The sequence below is a fragment of the Miniopterus schreibersii genome, assembly GCF_964146895.1.
Source record: "Miniopterus schreibersii genome assembly, chromosome: 2".
In the NCBI taxonomy this organism is placed as follows: domain Eukaryota; kingdom Metazoa; phylum Chordata; class Mammalia; order Chiroptera; family Miniopteridae; genus Miniopterus; species Miniopterus schreibersii.
This window is the reverse complement of record NC_138102.1, coordinates 150,323,381-150,346,493: the sequence shown is the minus strand read 5'-3', so window position 1 is coordinate 150,346,493 and position 23,113 is coordinate 150,323,381. Positions and strand designations below refer to the sequence as shown.

Sequence of the window (23,113 nt, the reverse complement as noted above, 5' to 3'; positions counted from 1 at the left end):
TGCTTTTGTTAAATTTATTTCATATTCTGAATGTATATGAATTGCAACATGCTGTTGCATCTACTTTTTTTTTTAATTCTCACTCAAGGATATTTTTTCCATTGTTTTTCAGATAGAGTGGAAGGGGGGGGGAGAGGGAGAGAGGGAGAGAGAGAGAGAGGAGCAGTGATGTGAGAGAGACTCATGGATTGGTTGCCTCCCCCATGTGGGAGGGGGGAGGGGATGAAACCAGCAACTGAAGTACTGCCCTTAGCCCGAATCAAACCTGGGGCCCCTTCAGTCTGTGAGGCGACACTCTAACCACTAAGCCAAAGCGGCTAGGGCTGCTGCATCTATTTAATTTATCTTCATAACCCAGGATAAATCCTGGATAAATATCAAAGCAAACTTAGAATGGGACTAAGGAAAGGAGCATCCTCAGCATGAGGGGGGAAAAGTAAACATTTTAAAGTTTATACAGAAAAAACTAAGAAAAATAAAGAAAACACAATACCAATTCATTAATACACCATCCTTTGGGAATGAATTATTCTACATAAGTAAATATTTTTCAATAATTACAATTTTTAGCCCAGCCAGGAGTGGCTCAGCAGTTGAGCGGTTCAATTCCCAGTCAGAGCACATGCCCGGGTTGCGGGCTGCAGCCGATCAATGGCTCTCTCATCATTGATGCTTCTATCTCTCTCTCCCCTCTCCCGTCATCTCTCTGAAATCAATATATATTTTTAAAAAATAATTAAAATTTTTAGACATTTAAAAAGATGAACTTCATAGAAATATTTTAAAGATTCTTCTATGCCTCCATATAATTTAATCTCTCTTCGAATGGCTCAGGCTCATACTTAGGAACTTCAGAGAGGTACAGAGATGATTTTATTAATGAGACAGCAGATAATCCATCTTTTCTTACAGGTAGGCTAAGGTCAACAGTCTCTAGGATTTGTGGGGATGCCTCGAGATAGTAATGCTGGCAGAACTGGCCTCACATGGCTGAGCCACTGAATTTTATCACTATGCTGAAGTGGTCCATGTTCTTATGTGTCCTCATTTTTTCTGGCTTTCCCTTACAGTTTTTCTCACTTCTTACCCCCCTCTAAGCTCTCACCTGTCATTATTTACTATGATCAGTGGGCTTAATTTTAGTAGCTTTTATGTGTTTTTTAAAAAATGTTTTTATTGACTTTTTTAGAGAGAGGGGGAGAGAGAAAGGGAAAAACATCGATTGGCTGCCTCCTGCAGGCCCCCCACTGGCGATGGAGCCAGCAACCCAGGCATGTCCCCTGACCGGGAATCAAACCAGAGACCTCTTGGTGCATGGGACGACACTCAACTGACTGAGCCACACCAGCTGGGTGCTCTTCTGTTTTGTTTTGTTTATTTAATTGATATGATTCAGAAACCATAATTTCATTCCTTTATAGTGTAAAGTTTGTGATTTCAAGTATATTCACAAGCTCATGCAACCATCACCACTATGCAATGCCAGAATATTTTCTTCACCCCCCCCCCCCCAAATAAACCGCATACCCATTAGCAGACTTTCCCCATTTCCCCTTCTGCTCAGCCCCTGCCAATCACCAATCTTTCTCTTCATGGATTTGCCTGTACTGGACATTTCCTATACACAGCATCATACAATATATGCCTTTTTGGGACTGGTTTCTTTTACTTAGCAAAATGATTTCAAAGTTCATCTAGTTGTAGCATGTGCTAGTACTTCATTAGTTTCTGCGGCTGAGCAATACTCCGCTGTATGTTACTGCACGTTTTATTGACCTATTCATCAATGACAGGCATTTGGGTTTCATCCCATTGGGGCTGGATGGTTTTAACATGCTGTAAGATGGAAAAAACTCAGCTAGGTTAAACTATGTCTGAAAGACTAAAATCACTCTCAAGGTGAAGGGTGAAATTCATGTGTTTGTTAACACATGACGGGGGTTAATGATCTCTTTCAAACATGCTTTTGAGCATCTGCTATATTTAAGTTTTTTTAGTTTTCAAAGCTTTGACCTCCCAACAGGTGGGACCTCACAAAAATTAAATAGAAAACAATGTATTTCTATGTCAAGGGGTAAAAAAAGTGAAAATGCTGCTATGACAATATGAGACCTAAAATAAAAATAATGGAAAAACAAAGGAAGGACTGTCATACGAGAAAGAGAAATAATAGTTAAAATATCATTTTGTTTATTTCATTCTCAACTTTTCTTGGGCATTCCTAACCTTGGATCTATAACCAGGAGCAATTCTAGGATGTGGTAGTTCAGATCTTGGCCAACTTCCATCTCTAATGTATCAGAAAGGTCAGGCTCATTACTCCAGTCCTACAAGATTGTTTGATTTTTACACGGAAGGAAGAAACTGTATAGATCTTTCATGAGCTGAGATTTAAAGGTGTGTTTCAGATTATGGGCTAAAATAATATTTCCGGGTTTATCTTAGAGGAAATTAAAAGAAACTACTATATCAACTGAGGCTCATTGGTAATAATCGGCAGACTACCTGCACAATGAGGAAAGTGGTAATTTAAAAAGCTATAATTCTATTGAGGAACCAAATAATTTAATAAGCCTCTATAATTTTTGCCCACTTCTGAAACTGGTATTGGTTTTAATCTTTACAAACAAAAAGTACCCATTTGTTGTTATGGGAGAAATCCCTCTTCTGAAATCTTTTCAGGGAAAATAAGAATTTCATCTAGGGAGAAAGGGTAATCATAAATGATAGATTTCTACAACATAAATTGACTAAGCTAATTCATAAAGCAGAATTGAAATAATTTTAGTTTCATGAGTAAATGTAGTGTGGGTAGCTAAAAACATTTTTCTTGTTAAAGGGTATAAAATTATGGATTTTGTTATTTGCTTAAAAAATTATCTGTCCACTACACACCTATTAGAGCGGTCAAAATCTAGAACACCGACAATTCCAAAAGCTGACGAGGCTGTGAACCAACAGGAGATCTCTTTCATCACTAGTGGGAATGCAAAATGGTACAGCAACTTGGACAGATAGTTTTGCAGGTTTTTACGAAACTAAACATACTCTTACCATACAATCCAGCAACTGCACTTCTTGATACTGATCATATGTCTGCACAAAAACCTGCATATGAATGTTTATAGCAGCTTTATTCATAATTGCCAAAATTTGGAAGCAACCAAGATGTCCTTCAGTAGGTGAATAGATAAATAAACTGTGTAAATCCACACAATGGTGTACTATTAAGTGCTAAAAAGAGCTATCAAGTCATGAAAAGACATGGAGGGAATGTAAATGCATATTAGTAAGTGAAAGAAAGCAACTGAAAAGGCTACAATACAAACTGTATGATTCCAGCTATATGACATTCTGAAAAAGGCAAAACTATGGAGACATTATAAAGAAAGTGGTTTCTAGGAGTTAGGGGAAGCGAGGGAGGAACAGGCAGAGCACAGAGGATTTTTAGAGTAATGAAAATATTCTTTATAATACTATAATGGTGGATACATGTAATTATAAATTCATCCAAACCCATAGAATGTCCAACACGAAGAGTGAACTGTAGGAGTAAACTATGGGCTTTGGAGATAATGATGTGTCAATATAGGTTAATCAATTGTAACAAGTGTACCACTCTGGTGTGTGAGGCTGACAATGGGGAGGTTATGCATGTATAGGGACAGAGAGTATATGAGATATTTTTGTACCTTCCTCTCAATTTTGCTGTGAACCTAAGACTGCTCTAAAAAATAGTCTTAAAAACAGCAACCTATTTGTTCCTTTAATTGAGAAAAATGGCTGACTACTTCCAATGCCTCTTTGGGCTACTTGAATAAGGAACTGAATGACAAGATAGCAGAATGAATCCACTGACAGAGGTAAGGCAACACCAGGACTAAGAGATAACTCCACGTTATCTCAACATGTGATCAATTAGGAAGCACATCTGTAAATGACAAGTCAATACCAGAAAGGGTTCAAGAGTTTTTTTGACCTGTTTCTGTCATCCCTGATTCTGTTAAACTGGAATAATTACACTACTATACTCCTTAGTTATGAGGCTTAAAGAAAATGAGCCTGGAACAGAATAGGTGCTGAATCTGAATTGGCAACTACTATGATGATGAATCAATGGAAAAGTAGAGGAGTGGCCCTGGCCAGAGTGGCTCACTTGGTTGGAGCATTGTCCCATGCATTTGAAGGTTGCGGGTTTGATTCCCAGTCAGGGCATATACCTAGATTGCTGGTTCGATCTGCAGTTGGGGTGTATACGGGAGGTAACCAATCAATGTTTCTCTGTCACATTGATGCTTCTCTCCCTTCCTCTTTCTCTAATATAATTAAAAAAAAGTAGAGGAATGGTAAAAATGATGTCATTTTTAAAAAATGGGAAATCCCATTAGGCTTTCATGAGGTACTATTTATAAAACATTTTCATTCATTTTTTCCTTGAAACAAAACAAAACACAAGCTTTTTTCCCTATGTTTACTTCAACTTAATCATTTGGGCAATATCAATTTTGGCATTTTCCTGGATTTTGAAGACTGAACTAAAAAGATTTTATAACAGTAGGTTTATAGCTGTTCATACGGAAAAAGACATGCAGGTTATGATTATAAAATAGTTTTATTAACTCGAAGGAATAAACTGTTTCATGTACTCACAACTATAAACCTACATCTTTACTCACTCCTGTATATTCTTTCCTAGTACACGCTATGAAATTATGAATATTTTCAGTTTTAAAAAATCACCAAATTTTTCTACTTCTTTTAAGGATTATTGGAATGTGGTGATAGTTTTCCAATAGCACATTAATGCTAGGTTTGGGTATCTAAACTACTAGTGTCAACTTAACAGAAATACAGGTAGAAAGTAAGTGAACTGTCCTATGCTCTGCTCTATAGTGAAAAGTTTAGAAAAGCCATTCTTTAAGAAATATAAGGAAAAACCATCGATCACAACTTTGCATTGCACTTACCAAAGAGAAGGCCTGTGAGTTATGGACAGTAAGGAAATTCCGGCCCCCTTTGCAGCCTGAAATATCTTTCCTTCAACATCAATGCTGACAGCACTGGTACATTCATCCAGCAATGCATATTTTGGTCTTTGAAAAATAAACACAAATAAATTAATCATTTTCCTATCTGAATGAGAAGTCTTTATTTGAACAACATGAGTTGTGATGTTAACTTTAAAGGAGCAAAACAGTCTATGATATATTGAAAGTGATAAATGATAAAGCAAAAGAGCAGTCAACATCACCCCCTCTTTGGATTAGAATATGATATTCTTCTTAAATTTTAAGTATATGTTTCTGAAGCCTGCTCACAATACAATAAACTTTGTTGCTATGCAGACAGATGAATCATAACTATGAGGCATAGGAAGGATGAGGCTGGTCTTGAAGTGCATTTTCTGCAGAAGGCAGGTTCATTCTTGGTGGCAAGGTTCCAAATAATTAAATAAAAAATACATGACAGTAGCTAACTGTCAAACAAACCACAGCCCTGTTAGAAAGATTTACTAAGAAGATAATTTTATCAACAATGTGAGTACCTAATTACTCACTATTAATGGAATCTCGCTGTAAGATCCTGCAAAAGGAAGTATGCCTAATCTAACATGTTTAGAGTAGGTATTTAACTTGGTAACATTGTAACCATGCTTCACAATCAAATTCTTAGGGGGAAAAAATCAGTAAATATTTTTCTTATTGTACTCAACAATCTTGTTTTTTTCTAGCTCAATTTTTACTCTGGAAATGACTTTCTACTACTATCAGAGACACCTATCACCACCAATTTCTTCTGCTTACTCTCTTGCTTTCATCTTACCCCCCTACTCTTACCTTTCTTCTTCCTTTACCTGTCTTGTTTCAAAGCTGTCTGGACGTTAGGTATGTATTTGATACTCAGCAACATGACTTAGCTTTGTTAATAGGACCAAAGATGAAGTCATGCACTGTCATCTATTATTTCCTTCAGGGCTAAAAATCAGTATCAAGTATTTACCAGGACAATTTCTTCCATAAAGATGTTCTGTTGTGTGTTTTTTTAATAAGTGACAATGAAAAGATAAAAACTGAAACCAAGTAATTTCTCATTCAGCATAAATAATTACTTAGCACTGTAAATGTCTTTTCTATGATGGATTTGCTTTTTAATCAGATCATTACCTATGGGGGCGGGGGATGGAGAGTATCAAGGCTAATAGACGCAGGAGTCAAAGGCAACTTTAACACCCCATTTGACTTTAAGAACTGCTCTCCATGCAAAGAACTAAAAGATCACTGCAGGTTCCCCATGACAAGAGATGCAGTTTTGCTTCTGGTTTAAGTATTAAGCATTGCTTTTTTGTCTCAGAGTTGATCCCTGTTTTATGGATGATTTTTTTTTTTAAGTGGAAGAGAGGGAAAAGAAAAGGAAGTATAAGAGAGAGAGTTGACTTCTATTATAAAATAAGTCACAAGGACATAATGTACAGCATGAGCAGTGAAGTCGTAATAACTGTATGTTGACAGATGGTTACTGGGCTTATTGTTGTGATCTCTTTGTAAAGTATGTAAGTGTAAAATCACTGTGTTGTACATCTGAAACCAATATAATACTGTATGTCAATTATAATTTTAAATTACATTAATATTTTAAAAGAATTAATACAACTATAAAAAAAGAGATAGGTTTGGGTAGTTTTCTCTTTTGGAAATCTCTCCAGTAATAAAGTTACTTATTGTAGTGTGCCTTATTTTTCAGAGTGCTTTGAGCTAAACAAAGAAGAGATGCCATTTTAGAATTAGAAAAAATGTATATATCTTACACTCTGTTGTCATGGCAACCCCTAGTCTAGCAGATGTAAGATAGATTGCACACTTTTGTTTCTGTGGCATGACTGCTGTGTCTGAGTATGTGTGCGTATACTTAAATACAGTAAGCAATAGCTGGAATCTGTGACTGATATAACTAAGTAAAACATTAGATAATATGGTTTCTCAGATTCTCCTTCCTTTTTCTTTTGGTGTATCATCAAAAGAGTGAGCCTTGCCAAAGATAGTCTATCCCCATCAGGACAGGACTATACTGCCCTGACCAGTGTGGCTAAGTGGTTAGAGCATCGGCCCATGCACCGAAGACTCGCAGGTTAGATTCCTGGTCAAGGGCACATGCCCCAGCTGTGGGTTGGTGAGTGATGCAACCAGGAGATGTGTCTGTTTCACATCGATGTTTTTCTCTCTCCCTCCTCCCCTTCCATTCTCTCTGAAAAGCAATGGAAAAAATCCTCGGGTGAAAAAAAAAGGAAAAGACAGGACTATACTGATCATTCTTTAAACATTAAAAATCCTCTCAAAAAGAGTATACAATTTTAATACTTAATACTCCTTGCCAAAGCTCTCCCTTTTATCTAGTTGAAGTATTTCACACTGCAATTCAAATCTTTTTATCAATCCTTTGAGGCAGTTTCTCATTTATTATACTTTTCCTTTACTAGGTTTAATATTTCCATTTCATTTTACTTTTTCTCAACAGATTCTGCTTTTCAACAACTTCATCATCTTTGTGATCACTAAATTTTCTTTCCACTGTTGTACTTGTAACTGGATCTTTATTCAGTCTCATATATATATTTTAATATATCTTTATTGATTTCAGAGAGAGGAAGGGAGAAGGAGAGAGAAAGACAGAAACATCAATGATGGGAGAGTTATTGGTTGGCTGCCTCCTGCATGCCCCCGACTGGGGATCGAGCCTGAAACCTGGGCATGTGCCCTGACCGGGAATTGAGCCTCGATCTCCTGGATCCTAGGTCGATGCTCAACCGCTGAGACATGCCAGCTGGGCTTCAGTCTCATATTATATCCCAAGTATTTTAGATACACAAGTATCAACTATTTATTTTAAGTTATGGGTACTTGAAATCTCTTTGGGTTGGCATCTTTTATTAATGCCTCTTGCTCTATTACACAGTTTATTTTATTAACAAACTGATGCAGTGAGAAATCTGCAGTCACATTTTACATTCCATCATATTACATTTCACCAACTATGCTGGTGATCACATTACTGAATATTTACAGACAGGGTTCAAACAGATTCAGGGTGATAGTGGGTAACAGCTGGTCATAAATGTCCAACTGTAAAGTTTACGCTTGAATCTTACCACATCATCTGAGAAAGGGGTTACAAAATATACTTCACTGAAAATTCTAAGTTAGCAAATTCTGGTTCATTTTCTTTTTTTTAGCTTGTCATATTCTTAAACCAACCATGTACATTATTACAAATACCATGTTATTAGCACAATAATTTTTCCCACTAAAAATTACAGCTAGACACAAAATTAATACATACTGTCTGATTAAATTTATATGAAGTTGTAGAAGAGGAAGAATTAATTTATGATGATAGAAATCAAAACAGAAATTATCTAAGGGGGATCTGACTGGAAATGGGATTGAAGGACTTTCTAGGGTGACAGAAATGTTCTCTGTCTTAATTGAGGTGTTGGTCACATAATGTATTATATACATTTAGCAAAAGTCATTGAACGTATACTTAAGGTCTGTGCATTAGGTACCTAAAATTTTACCATCATAATAATTTTTGTGAAACCCTGGCTAGCTATTATGTAATAATGCACATAAAACGAGGGATACAAATTTTAATATACTTTATGAAAATAGTTACATTTAAAAATCAAGATGATGAGCAATTTTTGTGTACCAAGAAGACTGAGAAGAAACTATTCCAAAAATTTAAGCATTATAGTTAATGACAACAGATATTTTTTCTTCTTTATAATTATCTAAATTTTCTACTTTTACGAAATGAATGTATAATTATATTTTAATGGACTTGTTTAAATGATATGTGCTTTTTCCAATGACAAACTTTGAATATGAATTAGATGATTTTAAATGGTTATTATCAATTTCATTAGGTATGAGTACGGTATGTTATTATGTAAGAAAATATCCTAAGAATTCAGAGATTGATGCCAAAGTATAAGGAAAAAAATGTCACAATGTTTGAGATTCACTTTAAAATGCTTAAAAAAATTAGATAAAGCAAATATAGCAAAATATTAGACTTGCTGAATCAGTGTAATGGGAATATGGTGTTCATCTTATAATTTTTTCTTCTTTAATGAGGTTTTGATGTCTTTTTCCATAATGAAAATTTGTTGTTGTTGTTTTATAATGCATAGCCAATAAATTACTAAGTGTGGGCCAACTAGGTGTCAAGTATTTAATGAGGCTTACTCGATATATTTCTGCTCTTTTTTATCAGCTTTTTAAATTCTCCACAAAAGTATTAATGCTTCTGCCCTGGCCCGTGTGGCTCAGTTGGCTGAGCGTTGTCCCATAAGTGAAAAGGTGGCTGCTTCAATTCCCAGTCAGGGCACATACCCAGGTTGTGGGTTCGATCCTGGTCAGGGTGTGTACCAGAGGTAACTGATGTCTCTCTCTCACATCGATGTTTCTTTCTCTCCCCCTCCCTTCCTCTCTCCAAAAAATCAATAAAAGCATATTTAAAAAAATTGTTAATGCTTCCCACTCCAGTCCTTCAGGAATCGTGTCTGCCTCAGTTTGTGGCCCATTCATGCATTCATACATGTAATTCTTGGTCCTTTTTGACCAAGATGTTAAGTACTAAAAGTGAGTAACACAAAGAGGGGAAGTGGGAGACACCTGTAATACTGTCAGCAATAAAAATAAAAATTTTTAAAAAGTAACATATTTTCTGATAACCTCCTGCTCTGCATAAAACTCAGGTACTCATTGCCAGAAGTCTAAGGAAAAAAAGATGTCTCTTTCAAAGAATAGGACAGACAAGAAGAATAAATCAGAATAGCCTTATTATTTCTTTCTAGTGTTCTGTGCCTGGTATCTTTGAACTCCAAAGGCTGTGAATCTGAAGCTGTTTGCAAATAAAAAAAGTTTTATCATGAGAAATTATTTTCTGAATCTCTTTTTATCTCAGTCCATTAAGACCTATGGTGGCTAGTTCCTTTTTCCATAGGATATGTCTGATTTTCCAGGAGAAGAGCATTATTAAACTTAATAGGCTACTGAGTGGTTGAAAAGTTTATTTATTTGGGTTTAACAATTTAATTCAGAAATATTACTGAATGTCTACCTACTGTGTTCACAACAGGATAATAGTGGTTTCCTATTCTTCACAGTTTAAAATTAATACTAATCCTACTTTCAAACTTAGAATACATGAAAACCTAATTTTGTAATCTAACATTAGTCATCATAAAATAGAAAAAAGGCTTGGATATTTCTGTCACATAAAAAAGCAACTTAAAAAAATTTTAAACTATAAAGTCTAAGCATTCATTTTTCAGTAAGATATTTTTAAACTAAAGATGAGGACATGGAATCTTGTCCAAAGGTTTTTTGGTTACAACAATGGAATAGTAGATTCCTGAGACTAGCATACTTACTTATGGTAAAACATTCGAGCCATGCCCATTCTTTGCTTTTCACCTCCTGATAGGACATCTTTCCAGTCCATGACAGCATCCCATCCTTAAAAAAATAAGGATATATATTTGATAAAGCATTTGTTTAATGTGACAGTTTTCACAGTTTTGGACAAGTGATTCTGGCAAGTTTATGAACACAGTAAGTTCTGGTATTTTACAGAACATATCCTTGGATAAACTAGAGGGCAACATGTATAAGCATTTTGTTTTAGATATGATATTTTTAATGGTAATAATTCCTTTTACCTCCTAAGAATTCTAAATGCTGACACTTTTAAAATTTGTTTGTTTTTGAATATCTCCAAAGAGTTGGTAAAGTTATACTTATTTTTCAGGGTGTTGACAGAAACCAATAAATTTGCATAGGCCTGTTGCCAAGTCTACAAAGGGTAGGACAGGAATGAATGTAAATGGCTTCCATGTGCCTGGCACTTTCTATGAGTTTTCTCATTAATATTCCACAACCTTATAAGGTATATATTATTAGTTGCACTTTATAGATGGGTAAACTGAAACTCATGGAATAATTGACATGTCTAATTTTACACAGCTAGATATCAGAGTCGGGATTTAGATGCTGGTCTGTCTTCATGCTTTTACAGTTTATTTATGCCATCTCTTACCACATTTCAATTACTGACTTTCTGGTGGATATTTATTCAAAAAGTAATGCTTCTACTTTTAAAAAATAGGTTAGCTCTATACATACTGATATAGAAATGTATCTAGAATATTTTTTATATGAAAAACCAAATTGCAGAGTTTTGTGTGTCATTTTCCTTCCAGGAGATGTCTTATCTATTTAAAAACATATCCTGCCTGGCTGGTATGGCTCAGTTGCTTGAGCTCTGTCCCATGCACCAGGAGGTCACCAGTTCAATTCCTGATCAGGGCACATACCCAGGTTGCAGGCTCAGTCCCTAGTAGGGGGCGTGCAGGAGGCAGCCGATTGATGGTTCTCTCTCATCATTGATGTTTCTATCTCTCCCTCTCCCTTCCTCTCTCTGAAATCAATAAAAATATATTTAAAAAAAACCCCAGACATTTCCTTATATATCTATTTAAAAGCATATCCTTATATTAGGAAAAATGCCATTTGATTTGAAGTTCTTGCATCTAGTGAAAACTGTTAAAATAATATTTTCTCTATGACTGAGTTTTATAGCATTATGAAACATAAGTGAGGATTTGAAAAACAGGTTCAGATTGCTACATGGTGAAGAAATATTCTGGGCTTAACTTTCACCCTCCTGGACCCTCCAGCCCCCTCCCAGTTGAGAAGACACAAGAGAAAAGTATTTGGGTCAAAGTAAATTTTAGCATTACATATTTAAGTAAATCATGTCCTTTTTTCCACTAAACCCAAAAGTTTTAGCAGGCAATACTACTTAATCTCAGGACAGCTAAATCAGAACTCAATCATATTATCACTTCTGATGCTGATTTAGTGAGACTAAGCTAAAAAGAGAACAACTTTTCTGCTACCTAAAAATGTACAACTGCTTTACTTCATGTCCATTTGTTACCACTTCTACTTTCTATTTTGTAGCCTCTTTGATGGAATTAAACACAGTTTTTATTTCCATCTTTTACCAAAGCAAAGCATTTCTTTAAAATATTAGGTAGTCTAAACAGAACTTCAGTAAGCCTTTTCCAAAGCAAGTGATGACCTTGCAATTGTGCTTTCTTGCTTCGCTTAAAAACATTTTTCATGTTTTAAGGATTGGGCAAGTAAAGTGAGTTTCCTTGGAATTTTTTGATGAGTAAAGATATAACTATTCTTAGTATATAGAACACTGACTTTCAGGTAAGGTCTGTGGTTGAATCCCTGTCTCACTACTTACTATAGGTCCCTGGGGAATGTATCAAACTTCCCAAATTTCATCTGTAAAAGGAGGCTAGTAAAACCTCATTGGAACAACATCATTGGAAAGTTATAAATATTAACTAAGTTGACAATGTAAATTGCTTAATATGTTATATTCTGCATAGTAAGCACTCAATAAACCGTAACAATTGCTATTACATTATTAAGGTTGGAACATTCATAAAAACATTCTAGAACTTCTTGATGACTTTAAAAAAATAAAATACTGCATATTTATCATACATTTCTATTTGGGTTACTGGATTTCAAACTTATCCAAAATAACTTACCCAAGACTAATATGCAGCATATATTCTGTCACAGTGTTTTAAAACTGGGAAGGAGTTGACCATATGAAACAAAAAGACAGCCTGCTTTCCATTTTATAAATTAAGATATTGCAGACACCATAAAAAATATATATAATAACACTTCTTTTGTCTGCCTCATTTGCTTATTGTAAAGATCAAATGAAATAATATGTGTGAAATTTCTTTGTAAAATATCAAGTACCATCATACAAAGACAAATATACTACAGTATCAATATCACAACTAGTAATAGTACCATTAGCTACTAATTCTTGTGCATTTACCATGTTGCCACTGTTCTAAATGCTTTACATAGTCTTATTTAATCTTCTTGGAACCTTATAAGGTAGATTTTTATCTCCACTTTACAGCTGAAGATACAGAGAACAGGGCTAATTAAGATTTGATTCCAAAACTTTGACTTCAAAGCTCATATGCTTAGTCACTGCACTTTCCTGCTTGTCTGATAATGTGAAAGGGCTAAGAAGTAAAAGGTAAAGTCCATGCAAAATTAAACCTAGAATTTGGGCTTGTTATTTCAGTAGTTTTTCTAGGCTGCCAGATTATATGTTATCAAATTATTTGAAAGTATGACTATTATAAAGCAATTCTTTTTTAAGCTCATACATATAACCATTATTCCTATTCTTTCAAAAATGTCTTATGCTGAAAACCACAATACAGAAATTTCTATTATTTTTATTTAATTCTCTGTATGCTATTTGAGAGAGAAAAAAAATACTGGTAAGGCTGTGGGTCTCAAAACAAAAATGAAGTTTCATGACAATGATCTCTCAAAAAATTAAGTTTAATGTAAGTGGAGAACTTGACAGGAAAATATTTCTGTCATAAACTTTACATATATCTAGATGGACAATGGCCTCAGGGACACCTGTCCATTCAAATATGAAAAAGTAACTGTTTTAAAGTGCCAGCAGCAGACTTAATAAAAAGCCTAGTGTGCTGCATGAAATATAACACAAGCAGAAAAGCGGATGTCAATATTGGGAAGCAGTAAAAGATGCAAACTCCATCTTTACTTGTGTGCTTATGTTCCAATAAGAGCATATATTCCAATGAAACCAAAGACAATTTACCAATTTATTTTTTAAAACACAAAGTTAAATTACGTAAAAGAATGACAGAGTTTACCTCCTTCTCTCTGAACTATGTGATAGAGATGGACATTGTGTAGAATGCATTCCAGATCGTGGTCTGTGTAGCCTTTATCACGCATGTCATCCACCGAATCTGGGTAGATGACTTGATCCCGAAGACTCCCAAGAGACATGTATGGCCTATGAAACATCAAGCACACAAGAATCCTAGGACAACATCATTTCAGTTTCCCCAGTGCGACATCTCATCCCGGCGGTCTGAAAACTCCACATCAGACTTTCAGACCACATTTCTAGGATCATATTTATTGCCTAGTGATGAGGATTTTTTCTCTTGGCATGGCAGGATAACACACTGCTAGGTTCATGTAAAGATTTACTGAAACACAGACACAAGTAAAGTGCTCTATTTCAAAATCTAACAAGAGATAGTTGGATATTTCCAGCACAGAAATACATACTTGTTTCGCTATATTTATGTTGCTTCTGTATTTCAGCAAATATTATTTAGGTTAACTACTATAAAATTTTAGATTTTTGACCCAGCAATGTAAACAAGCAAAAATTAAAAGAAAAAAAAAAAGCCATTAATAAGAGAAATACAAATAAAAACTACCCTGAGTTTCATACCTATCAGGTTGGCAGAGGTTCAAAAAGCTTGATAGCTCACTCCAGCCTCTGTGTAAATGGTGGCAGTGTAAAATGGTAGCACCCTTTGGAGGGGACTTGGCAAACCAACATAGCACTTGGCCTTTGACCTACTTCTAGAAACATATCAATAGCAACAACAGCAAAAAATGCCTAAGGTTATCCATTGCAGATTATTTGTAATTGCAAAATATTGAAAAAAACAACCAAAATGCTAATATAAAGGACACCGATTGAGTAAATGATAATACCTGCACTATGTAGCTATAAAACAGGACGTGGAAATCGCTATGAATTGATATAGAGTGATTTCCAAAAGATATTAAGTTGAAAAAAAGGTCAAAAGTATATGTATAGCAGGGTTTCTCAACAATGCCGTAATGAATATACTGAACTACACATTTCTGTGTCGTTGAGGGCTATCCTGCGTATTGCAGGATGTTTAGCTGCACACCTGGTCTCTGTGCATAGATGCTAGTAGCATTCATTACAGTAATGACAAAAAATAAATCTTCAGATGCTGTTCTCTGGGGGACAGAACCATCCTCATTTGAAAACCGTTGATCTATACAGTCACACCCTGTTATCCGGGGGGACTGGTTTCAGGACCCCTCGTGGATATAAAAATCCTTGGATGTGTAAGTCCCTTGTATAAAATGGTGTAGTATTTTCATCATATAATCTACAAACATTCTCCCGTATACCTTAAATCATCCCCAGATTCCTTGTAATTCCTAATACAATGTAAATGCTATGTAAATAGTTGTTACTCTGTACTGTTTAGGAAATAATTACAAGGAAAAAGTCTGTACATGTTCAGTACAGACACAAGCATAACGACATAATACCCATCAGCAACAACATAACATTTAAAATATATTTTTTTGATCCATGGTTGGTTGAATCCGTGGATGTGGAACCGTAGGTGCAGATGACTGACTATAGTATACTACCTTTATGTAAAATAAAAGCAAAACAAGAAAGCACATGTTTATCTGCTTATATTTCCAAAGGGAAACACAGGAAGGGTTTGGTTATATTTACAAAAGGAAACACAGTAAACCAGGAACTAACAAAATTGATTACCTACTGGAGATGGGAAGAACAAGTCAGGCTGGATATTGGGAGGAGAACCCTTTGTACATAGTTTTTACTTTTAGAATCATGTTAAAGTGTCATTAAGAATAAATAAATAAAAATTAAATCAATAAAGATGAAGGAAGAAACCCTAAAACTGAGTATAAACAGAAAAAAATGAACTTAATAGTTTATCAAATGAGTAACACGACCACACAGAAGGGGGGGGGGAGTGACTGGTCCAAGTAACTTTTGAGCTTGACTACATAATTTTAGAAGATCAAAAGAACCACATAGAAATTTTAAAACTTATTTGTTAAGTTTTTTGTTGCTAATAATATAGGTGTACCAATTCTGAAACTATTTTATAATGTTGTAGGACTGATCAAATAAGTAAACATCTTGTTACTATTAGGAGCTAGGGTTCTCATTATGGAAGAGAGAGGATATAAATATGGAATGTGGGGACTCAAAAAAAACCCCCATAATATTTAACTTTTTTTAATCCTCACACAAGGATATGGGGTTGTTTTTTTTTAATTGATCTTTTAGATAGAGAGGAAGGGAGAGGGAGAGCAAAAGAGAAAGAAACATCCATCAGTTGCCTTCTGCACGTGGCCCGATCGAGGATTGAATCCACAACCTGGATATGTGCCGACTGGGAATCGAACCTGCCACCTTCCGGTGCATGGGACAATGCCCCAACCAGCTCAGCTACACTGGCCAGGGCTGTGGTCATATTTTAAAAATGGAGATATAATTTACATATCATAAAATTTTAAACTGTACAATCCAGTGACTTTTAGTATATTCATAAGCTCATGCAACCATCACCATTGTCTAATTTTAGAATATTTTTTTCACCCCCAAAAGAAATTCTATATTCAACAGCAGATGTTCCCCATTCTTTTCTCCTCTCAGCCCTTGGCAACCACTAATCTACTCTCTGTCTCCATGAATTGCCTATTCTGGGCATTTAATAGACATGGTATCATATAATATGTGGTCTTTTGTGATGGTCTTATTTCTGTTACCGTGTTTTCAGGTTAATACATAATGTATTATGTAAGAGTATTTCACTCCTTTTTATGGCTGAATAATATTCCATTGTATGGATGTGCCACATTTTATTAATCCATTCATCTGTTGATGAATATTTCAGTTGTTTCCACTATTTGGCTAGTATGAATAGTGGGCATGCACGTTGGTGTGGAATTGCTGGGGCACATGATAACTACATTTAACTTTCTGAGGAACTGCCGAACTGTTTTTGAAAGTGGCTATACAATTTTTGGTCATATTTCTTCTATCATATCCCTATGTCTTTCCCTCCTGTCCTCTCCTTTACCTTTCCCTCTCCAGTCTAACCATATTTTAAAAAAATACAATGACGCCCGGCCAGGCGTGGCTCAGCGGTTGAGCATTGAACTGGGATCCAGGCGATCAGGGTTCAATTTCCGGTCAGGGCACATGCCCGGGCTGTGGGTTCGATCAATGACTCTCTCATCATTGATGTTTCTATCTCTCTCCCTCTCCTTTCTTCTCTCTCAAATCAATAAAGATATATTAAAAAAAAAAATACAATGAGGACACATAGTTATTTGTTTATTTACATCATCTTAAGCATTCATATAATGTGATGATATCTTAAATTAATATTTGGTAATAATAATAGTAGCATAAAATAAAAATTGGCCACCAGAGTCATTGAGCAGTTTTTAGTTAGTACACTGACACTACTTAGAAGAAATACAAGGAAACCTTAGCAAAATACTTTTTCTAACTTCCAAAGTGATGCCAGTTCTAATTTAATGTAAGTCAGAAGCATGGATATCCCATTACCTTACCATAAACCCCAGATATAATACAATCAATAAAATGGCCATGACACAATACATAACTGAGACTACAATGATTATAATACATCTGAACATTCATTTCACAATATGTCTACAGGACTCTACCATAAGACTTGATTAACTGGCAATGTTTGATGGCATCATATTTTATATCTACATTTCAGGGAAGACATTATAGAATCATGGTTGTGACAATGGGCTTTGGAGAGATGGTTTTGAGCTGGAAACCTGAACTCAGCATTTACTAGCAATGCGACCAAATTCTGAGCTAGAAGTATCTCGTTTGTAAAGTAACTTTATTGCATGTTATGAAGATTAAGTGAAGCAATGTAGTCAGAGCACATAGTAGGCATTCACTAAACTTATTGAAGCAAAAAAAGTTCATTCCTACTTAGGCTTAAGTTTTCTACGTATGGGAAAAGCAAATTTTAAAAAGGCTGTAAAAAATTTCTATTTAGCTAGCTAAGAAACTTGTAGTTTTATAATCCATAGTAACTTTTTATTTTTGCAATATGATTAATAAGTACCTAATCATATAAATTTTAGAAATTATATTCTTTTAAACACTCAAGAAAGTATCTCAAGTTTACTTAGAAGTACTTTTTTTAATTAACTGGAGCACCATGTAGTTCACTGGAGCAATTTATGGGGCCTCAAAGGTATCAATATGCTTCCTTTGTAAGAGGAATTTGGAAGGGCAAAACTTTATAATTTCTTTAAAATGATAATTTAATATTATTTACGATTTCCTTATGCCTTTTGAAATCTGTAAATTCTCTTTGATGAACAAGTATGGCAATTTATTTCATAAGGGCTCTTAACTATAAGGCAAAGCAAAATAACTGAACTATGTTTTGCAATGCTTAATTTCTTATTGTGTTTATAAGTCTAATAGTTTTGAACATGCACTCTTGAAATAAAAAAAGTCAAAACAAGAAAGAAACATAGTTTTAACTGTTAAGGTTTTTAAAAAATTCAATCAGGATGAGATTTAAATAAAATGTCAAACCATAAACATTTTATGCTGCTAGATGAAGAAATGTAAATGTGTCCATATAATTTCTTATTTGAGCTATTGTTACTAAAAATGATTTAATAGAAGATAAAAATTGTTTCTTTGAAAATTTATGTGAAGAAAAGGCTGATGAAGTTATACAAAAATATCTTATAAAATTATGTATTCATTAAGGACAACTACTATTGCTTTACTAATGTGCCATTTTCTCACCATTGTTTCATATAACTTGAAATGCTAAAAACAGCACTTTATCTGTTGATGTTACTATGTACCTCATTATGTGTTTAATGAGGTACACAGCAACTAAGGATACTCTAACAGGTTTTGTTAATATAATTTTTAAAAAATATTATTATGAAGTTAAAGTTACCATGGTATGATGTTGAATCTATTTGAAAGCAAAAGGGAATTGAAGACCCTACATCCAGTGTTTATATGATTAGTTTGCATGTGATCCTATTTCCAACTCAAAGGCCTGGAATTTAACATTGTAAGCTAGCTCAAGTTTCTCCAGTCTACTAAAGTTATACATAATTGATAAGCACTTAAAGTACCCTTTTCTAAACTTTCCTTTCTAGATATATAGACCTCTTCATATTATCTTCTAATTATTTCAGGTAGATCAATTACCATGTCAGAATGTTATTAGCTTACTTGCTCTGGCCCATCAGGAAGAGATTCATGCAACATACATACTATTAGCAACAACAACAAAAATTGATTGCTTATAATTAGTAGCTAACAAAAGAGAGACACTAATTTTAACTTACTTTCTCTAAGTAAAATTCAAATCACCTCTGTTGTGGAAAAAATATTGGAATAAACCCATAGGTATCACATTATAATTTAAATAATTGTCATTATTTAAACAATTATCATAGTTGTTTTTTTGTAATCCAAAATTCCTCCAAATGCATCTATAATGAAAGCTGTTCATTGTAACAGTAAAGTTAAAGTAAAATTGTTCGAGATTGATTCCATTCCCAGTGATTATGGCTTTTTATAGTTATTATAAATATCTTAGGGTACTTTTGTAATTGGTTTTATACTCCCCACTTTTCTGTCCATGCAAGTATCAACACATTATGGTTGTTTTGGTAAAATGTATTGACATTTATTGGGGTTTATATTTGTATATTTTATATTATTATCTACTTTTCTATTTAACATTGACAAAAGTAGAAAGAAGGAGAAAGCATGGAGAAATGTTAACCCTGTCTTTGTGCTTGGAGTCTCTGGAATGATCACCCAAAATGCTAATTATTTTGTAGTCATCTAGATTTTAATTGTGAACAATACTGATAAAAGTTTCACTGCAATTTGACTATATTTAAGGCATGTGCTAAGTTTAAGAATAAGGTACAGCTAAGAACTTCTATAGTAACAAGAAGTTAGCGATCTGAAAGCTATAAAATCTAGCTATTAATAATTCATATAAATGTATATGCTGGAACCAATCATGTCATCAAATTTTTTCATGAACAGCAAAAACAAGATTTGAGTCGTCAATTCATGTAATTCCTAATATTCTTAAAATAAATATGTAGCAAAAGAAGAAATACTCAACTGAAAAGAGATAACTACTTATTACTGAAATTATATTTTTAGGATTAGATACTTCTAGGTGCCAGAACAGAGATGTGCACATCCTCTTAAGAGCAGGGATTGTGTTCATTTCCAAGTAATAAAAATAATAATGTTAGTGGAATAATCAAAGTATCAACAAGCTAAGAATACAAATCATTTAAAAGTCAACTTTGTTAAGAGTATTTATCATTATATTAAATTACTGTATGGAATTTCTGACATTTGACCTATTGACCTTTAAAAATTACAATTCCATGTGGCTTACCCTAATAATTGACTCATAAAATGAGAAAAACTTTTAGATGCATTGAAGATTTTTTCCATTATTATTTTTATAAATTAGCCCATAGAAGAGTTACATATGAAAAAAAAAAACATTTTTCCAAGCAACAGAAAGCTATAGGAAATCATGTTTACATTTATATATCCCTTTAAGAGATTTTTAAGAACTGAATGGTAATAATTACTACACAGGATATACCAAATGTGTAGCTTATAATTCTGTCAACCAATTGTCCAAAGATATTTATGTAAATTTTACTTGATTTGAATCTAATAGTCATAAGCAAAGGAATAGAAGTGAATTTGCTACAGCAATACTACTGAACCTTCTTTATAGCTAAAATAATTTCTTTTAAAAAAGACATATTAAATAACAAATATTTATTCCCATCTAAAGAGCATTATTAGGTATATCTAGTGCAAACAACACGATAAATAGTTTGCTCCCTAATTAGTATAAGAAGCCATATTAATTTGGCAATAGAAACCAAGTCTGTGGAGATATTCATTAATTAATTTATTCAATTATTCATCAGAGGTTTATTGCACAGTTATAATATGCCAACAGGCATGTTTTAGGTTTAGTAGGATACCACCAATGCATAAAGAGACATGCAGATGCCCTTTCAGGCTTATATTCTACAAAGATCTGTTGAACAGTGACTCACACATAACATAGGCAAAGTCTCTTCCAGTAACAACTCCCACTCTCAAAGCCCAGGTTTGTCTAATTTGGGGAGAGCAAGACCAGTGTATGTGTAACCTATTAGGTATGGGGCTCCATGAGTAGGCCTGGATTAAGCTATATCATACTCTTTTATTCCAGAGGCCCTTTCAGACCAACATTCCACTCAGGCAATGGCCTGGCTAGCCTGCATCTTACTTAAATAAATACACTCCTTGCCCTGACCAGTGTGGCTCAGTTGGTTGGGTATCATCCCCTGCACCACAAGGTTGCCAGTTTGATTCCCCAGTCAGGGCACATGCCCGGGGCTCAATCCCAGGTAGGGAGAGTACAGGAGGCATCCAATGTTTCACTCTCACATACATGTTTCTCTCTCTTTCCCTCTTTCTAAAAAAAAAAATCAAAAAAAAAATCAATCAATCAATCAATCAAAGAAACAAACAAACAAACACACTCCTTGTCTTGCAGAGGATCTCTCTGTGTTCTGGCACCTAGAGATTCAGTAAGAGTTAAAAAGTTCAAAAGCTAGAGATCCAGGGGAAAACGGTGATCAGGATATTTAAACTAGTATTCCTCCATATCCTTACTTAGGTCCTTTTCCAGACCTCTTCATTCTTTAAACTGATATCTAAGGTCAAAGAAGAAAAGCAAGGATCTCACTGAAATACTTTCCTATGAGGGCATCCTCTTTTCCATGAAGAAAGGAGGCAAACTAGGTCTTCTAACCTTTCTGGTTCTTTAACAGTCATTATCTGGTTTTATATTTGTGAATTAAACAATATTGTAGTATAACATAGTTCTATGCCTCCAAGAAGGAAATTCTGGATTCAGAAAGTATTCATATAGAAACAATTCAAAAGGAAGTTCAGATCTTTAAATATCTACAAAACTAACTTGACACATGTATGTCTTAGCATGCAGTGCAGTTGTGCCAGTGTCGGTAGTATTGGTGTTGAGGGTTTTGTCCATTCTGCTGAATTTCCTATAACAAAACAAAGTCTTTGCTCTGATGCAAAGACAATTTCTTCTTTTGGCAACATACAGGATAAATAATGATTTTTTTAAAGCCATAATGCTTTTCATAAAAATTAAGATTTGCTGATTTTATATCTCTGCAAAAAGTCTGATTTAAAATTAAGGAATATTTTTGAGAAATTATTTGAAATTTTTTGAGAAATGGGTTTTAGAAGAATAGGAAAAGGAACAGAGAACATAGTCTAATTTAAAAGTGATTTGAACAGAGTTTAACTTAAAGGAATTTCACTTTTATACAAGAATATACTTTCTTTCATATTAACATAAATGAATGGAAGCCAAGTACCTGTGCTAAAACTTTATGTTAGAATTGGCTTGGATTGCCTTCCACCCCCAGCATTAAAAGGACTCTGCTTCCAAACAATAGCTTGATAGTAGTGCAGTGTAAGCATTCCAAGCAAACCACCTTAGCTGGTGATATTCACTGGCAAGGTCAGGCAAGAGAATAGGAATTTTTGAGAGAGGTGTCTCCTGCTGCAGGCAATAACCAAGAAAAAGTGACTTTAGAGTCAGATATACCTAAGTTCAAATGTTAATTCCAACATTTATCAGCTGGATGACTTCAACCTAAGATTTCTCATCTATAAACTAGGGATACCAGCACCACCCTTATGGGTTATCATACAGAAAAATTAGAAACATATAATATATGAAAAATAGTGACTAGCACACAATAATTGCTTGACACATTGTAAATTAATTTAAAAAATCGTAATCGATCAGAGATGTTCAGCCCTTGCTCAAGATGCCCTAGAGTCTATCAATTATCTCAAGAGGTCATACGATTCTCAAAACAAGAATCAATATTAATTCAGCTTATTTTTAAACTATGACGATATCATTAAAAGTGCTAGTAAAAATGCCATAAAATAAAACATGGGTTAAATGCTGGCACTTCTAAAAGCTTTTATGTCATAAGCTCCTCTTACTAAGAAAAACAGTTGAAGAAAGTAGAAAATTTTGAAAGTAATACAAACTATAAAAGAATCATAGTTTGTTATTCCTCATAAATTTGGAGAATAAAAGTGCTAGAGCGGCTTTAAGTATTATGATTGTCTGAGAAAATATTTAAGGTCAAAGTGTACGGCTTTTTAAATCACAGGTAGATGTTTTAAATATGATTGTTTTATTAACCTGGAAATAAGAGGT

At 34.3% G+C, this 23,113-nt stretch overlaps 1 protein-coding gene across 1 annotated transcript in view; it reads right to left on the bottom strand.

The window, feature by feature from the left end:
* Positions 1-23,113, bottom strand: part of ABCD2 (ATP binding cassette subfamily D member 2) — a 51,693-nt gene that overhangs the window by 3,776 nt on the left and 24,804 nt on the right. The window contains exons 7-9 of the mRNA XM_081128893.1: positions 13,808-13,953; positions 10,436-10,520; positions 4,968-5,093 (exon numbers count right to left, since the gene is read on the bottom strand). Of these exons, the coding sequence (XP_080985019.1) occupies positions 4,968-5,093; positions 10,436-10,520; positions 13,808-13,953 (357 nt within the window). The remainder of the gene's footprint in view (positions 1-4,967; positions 5,094-10,435; positions 10,521-13,807; positions 13,954-23,113) is intronic.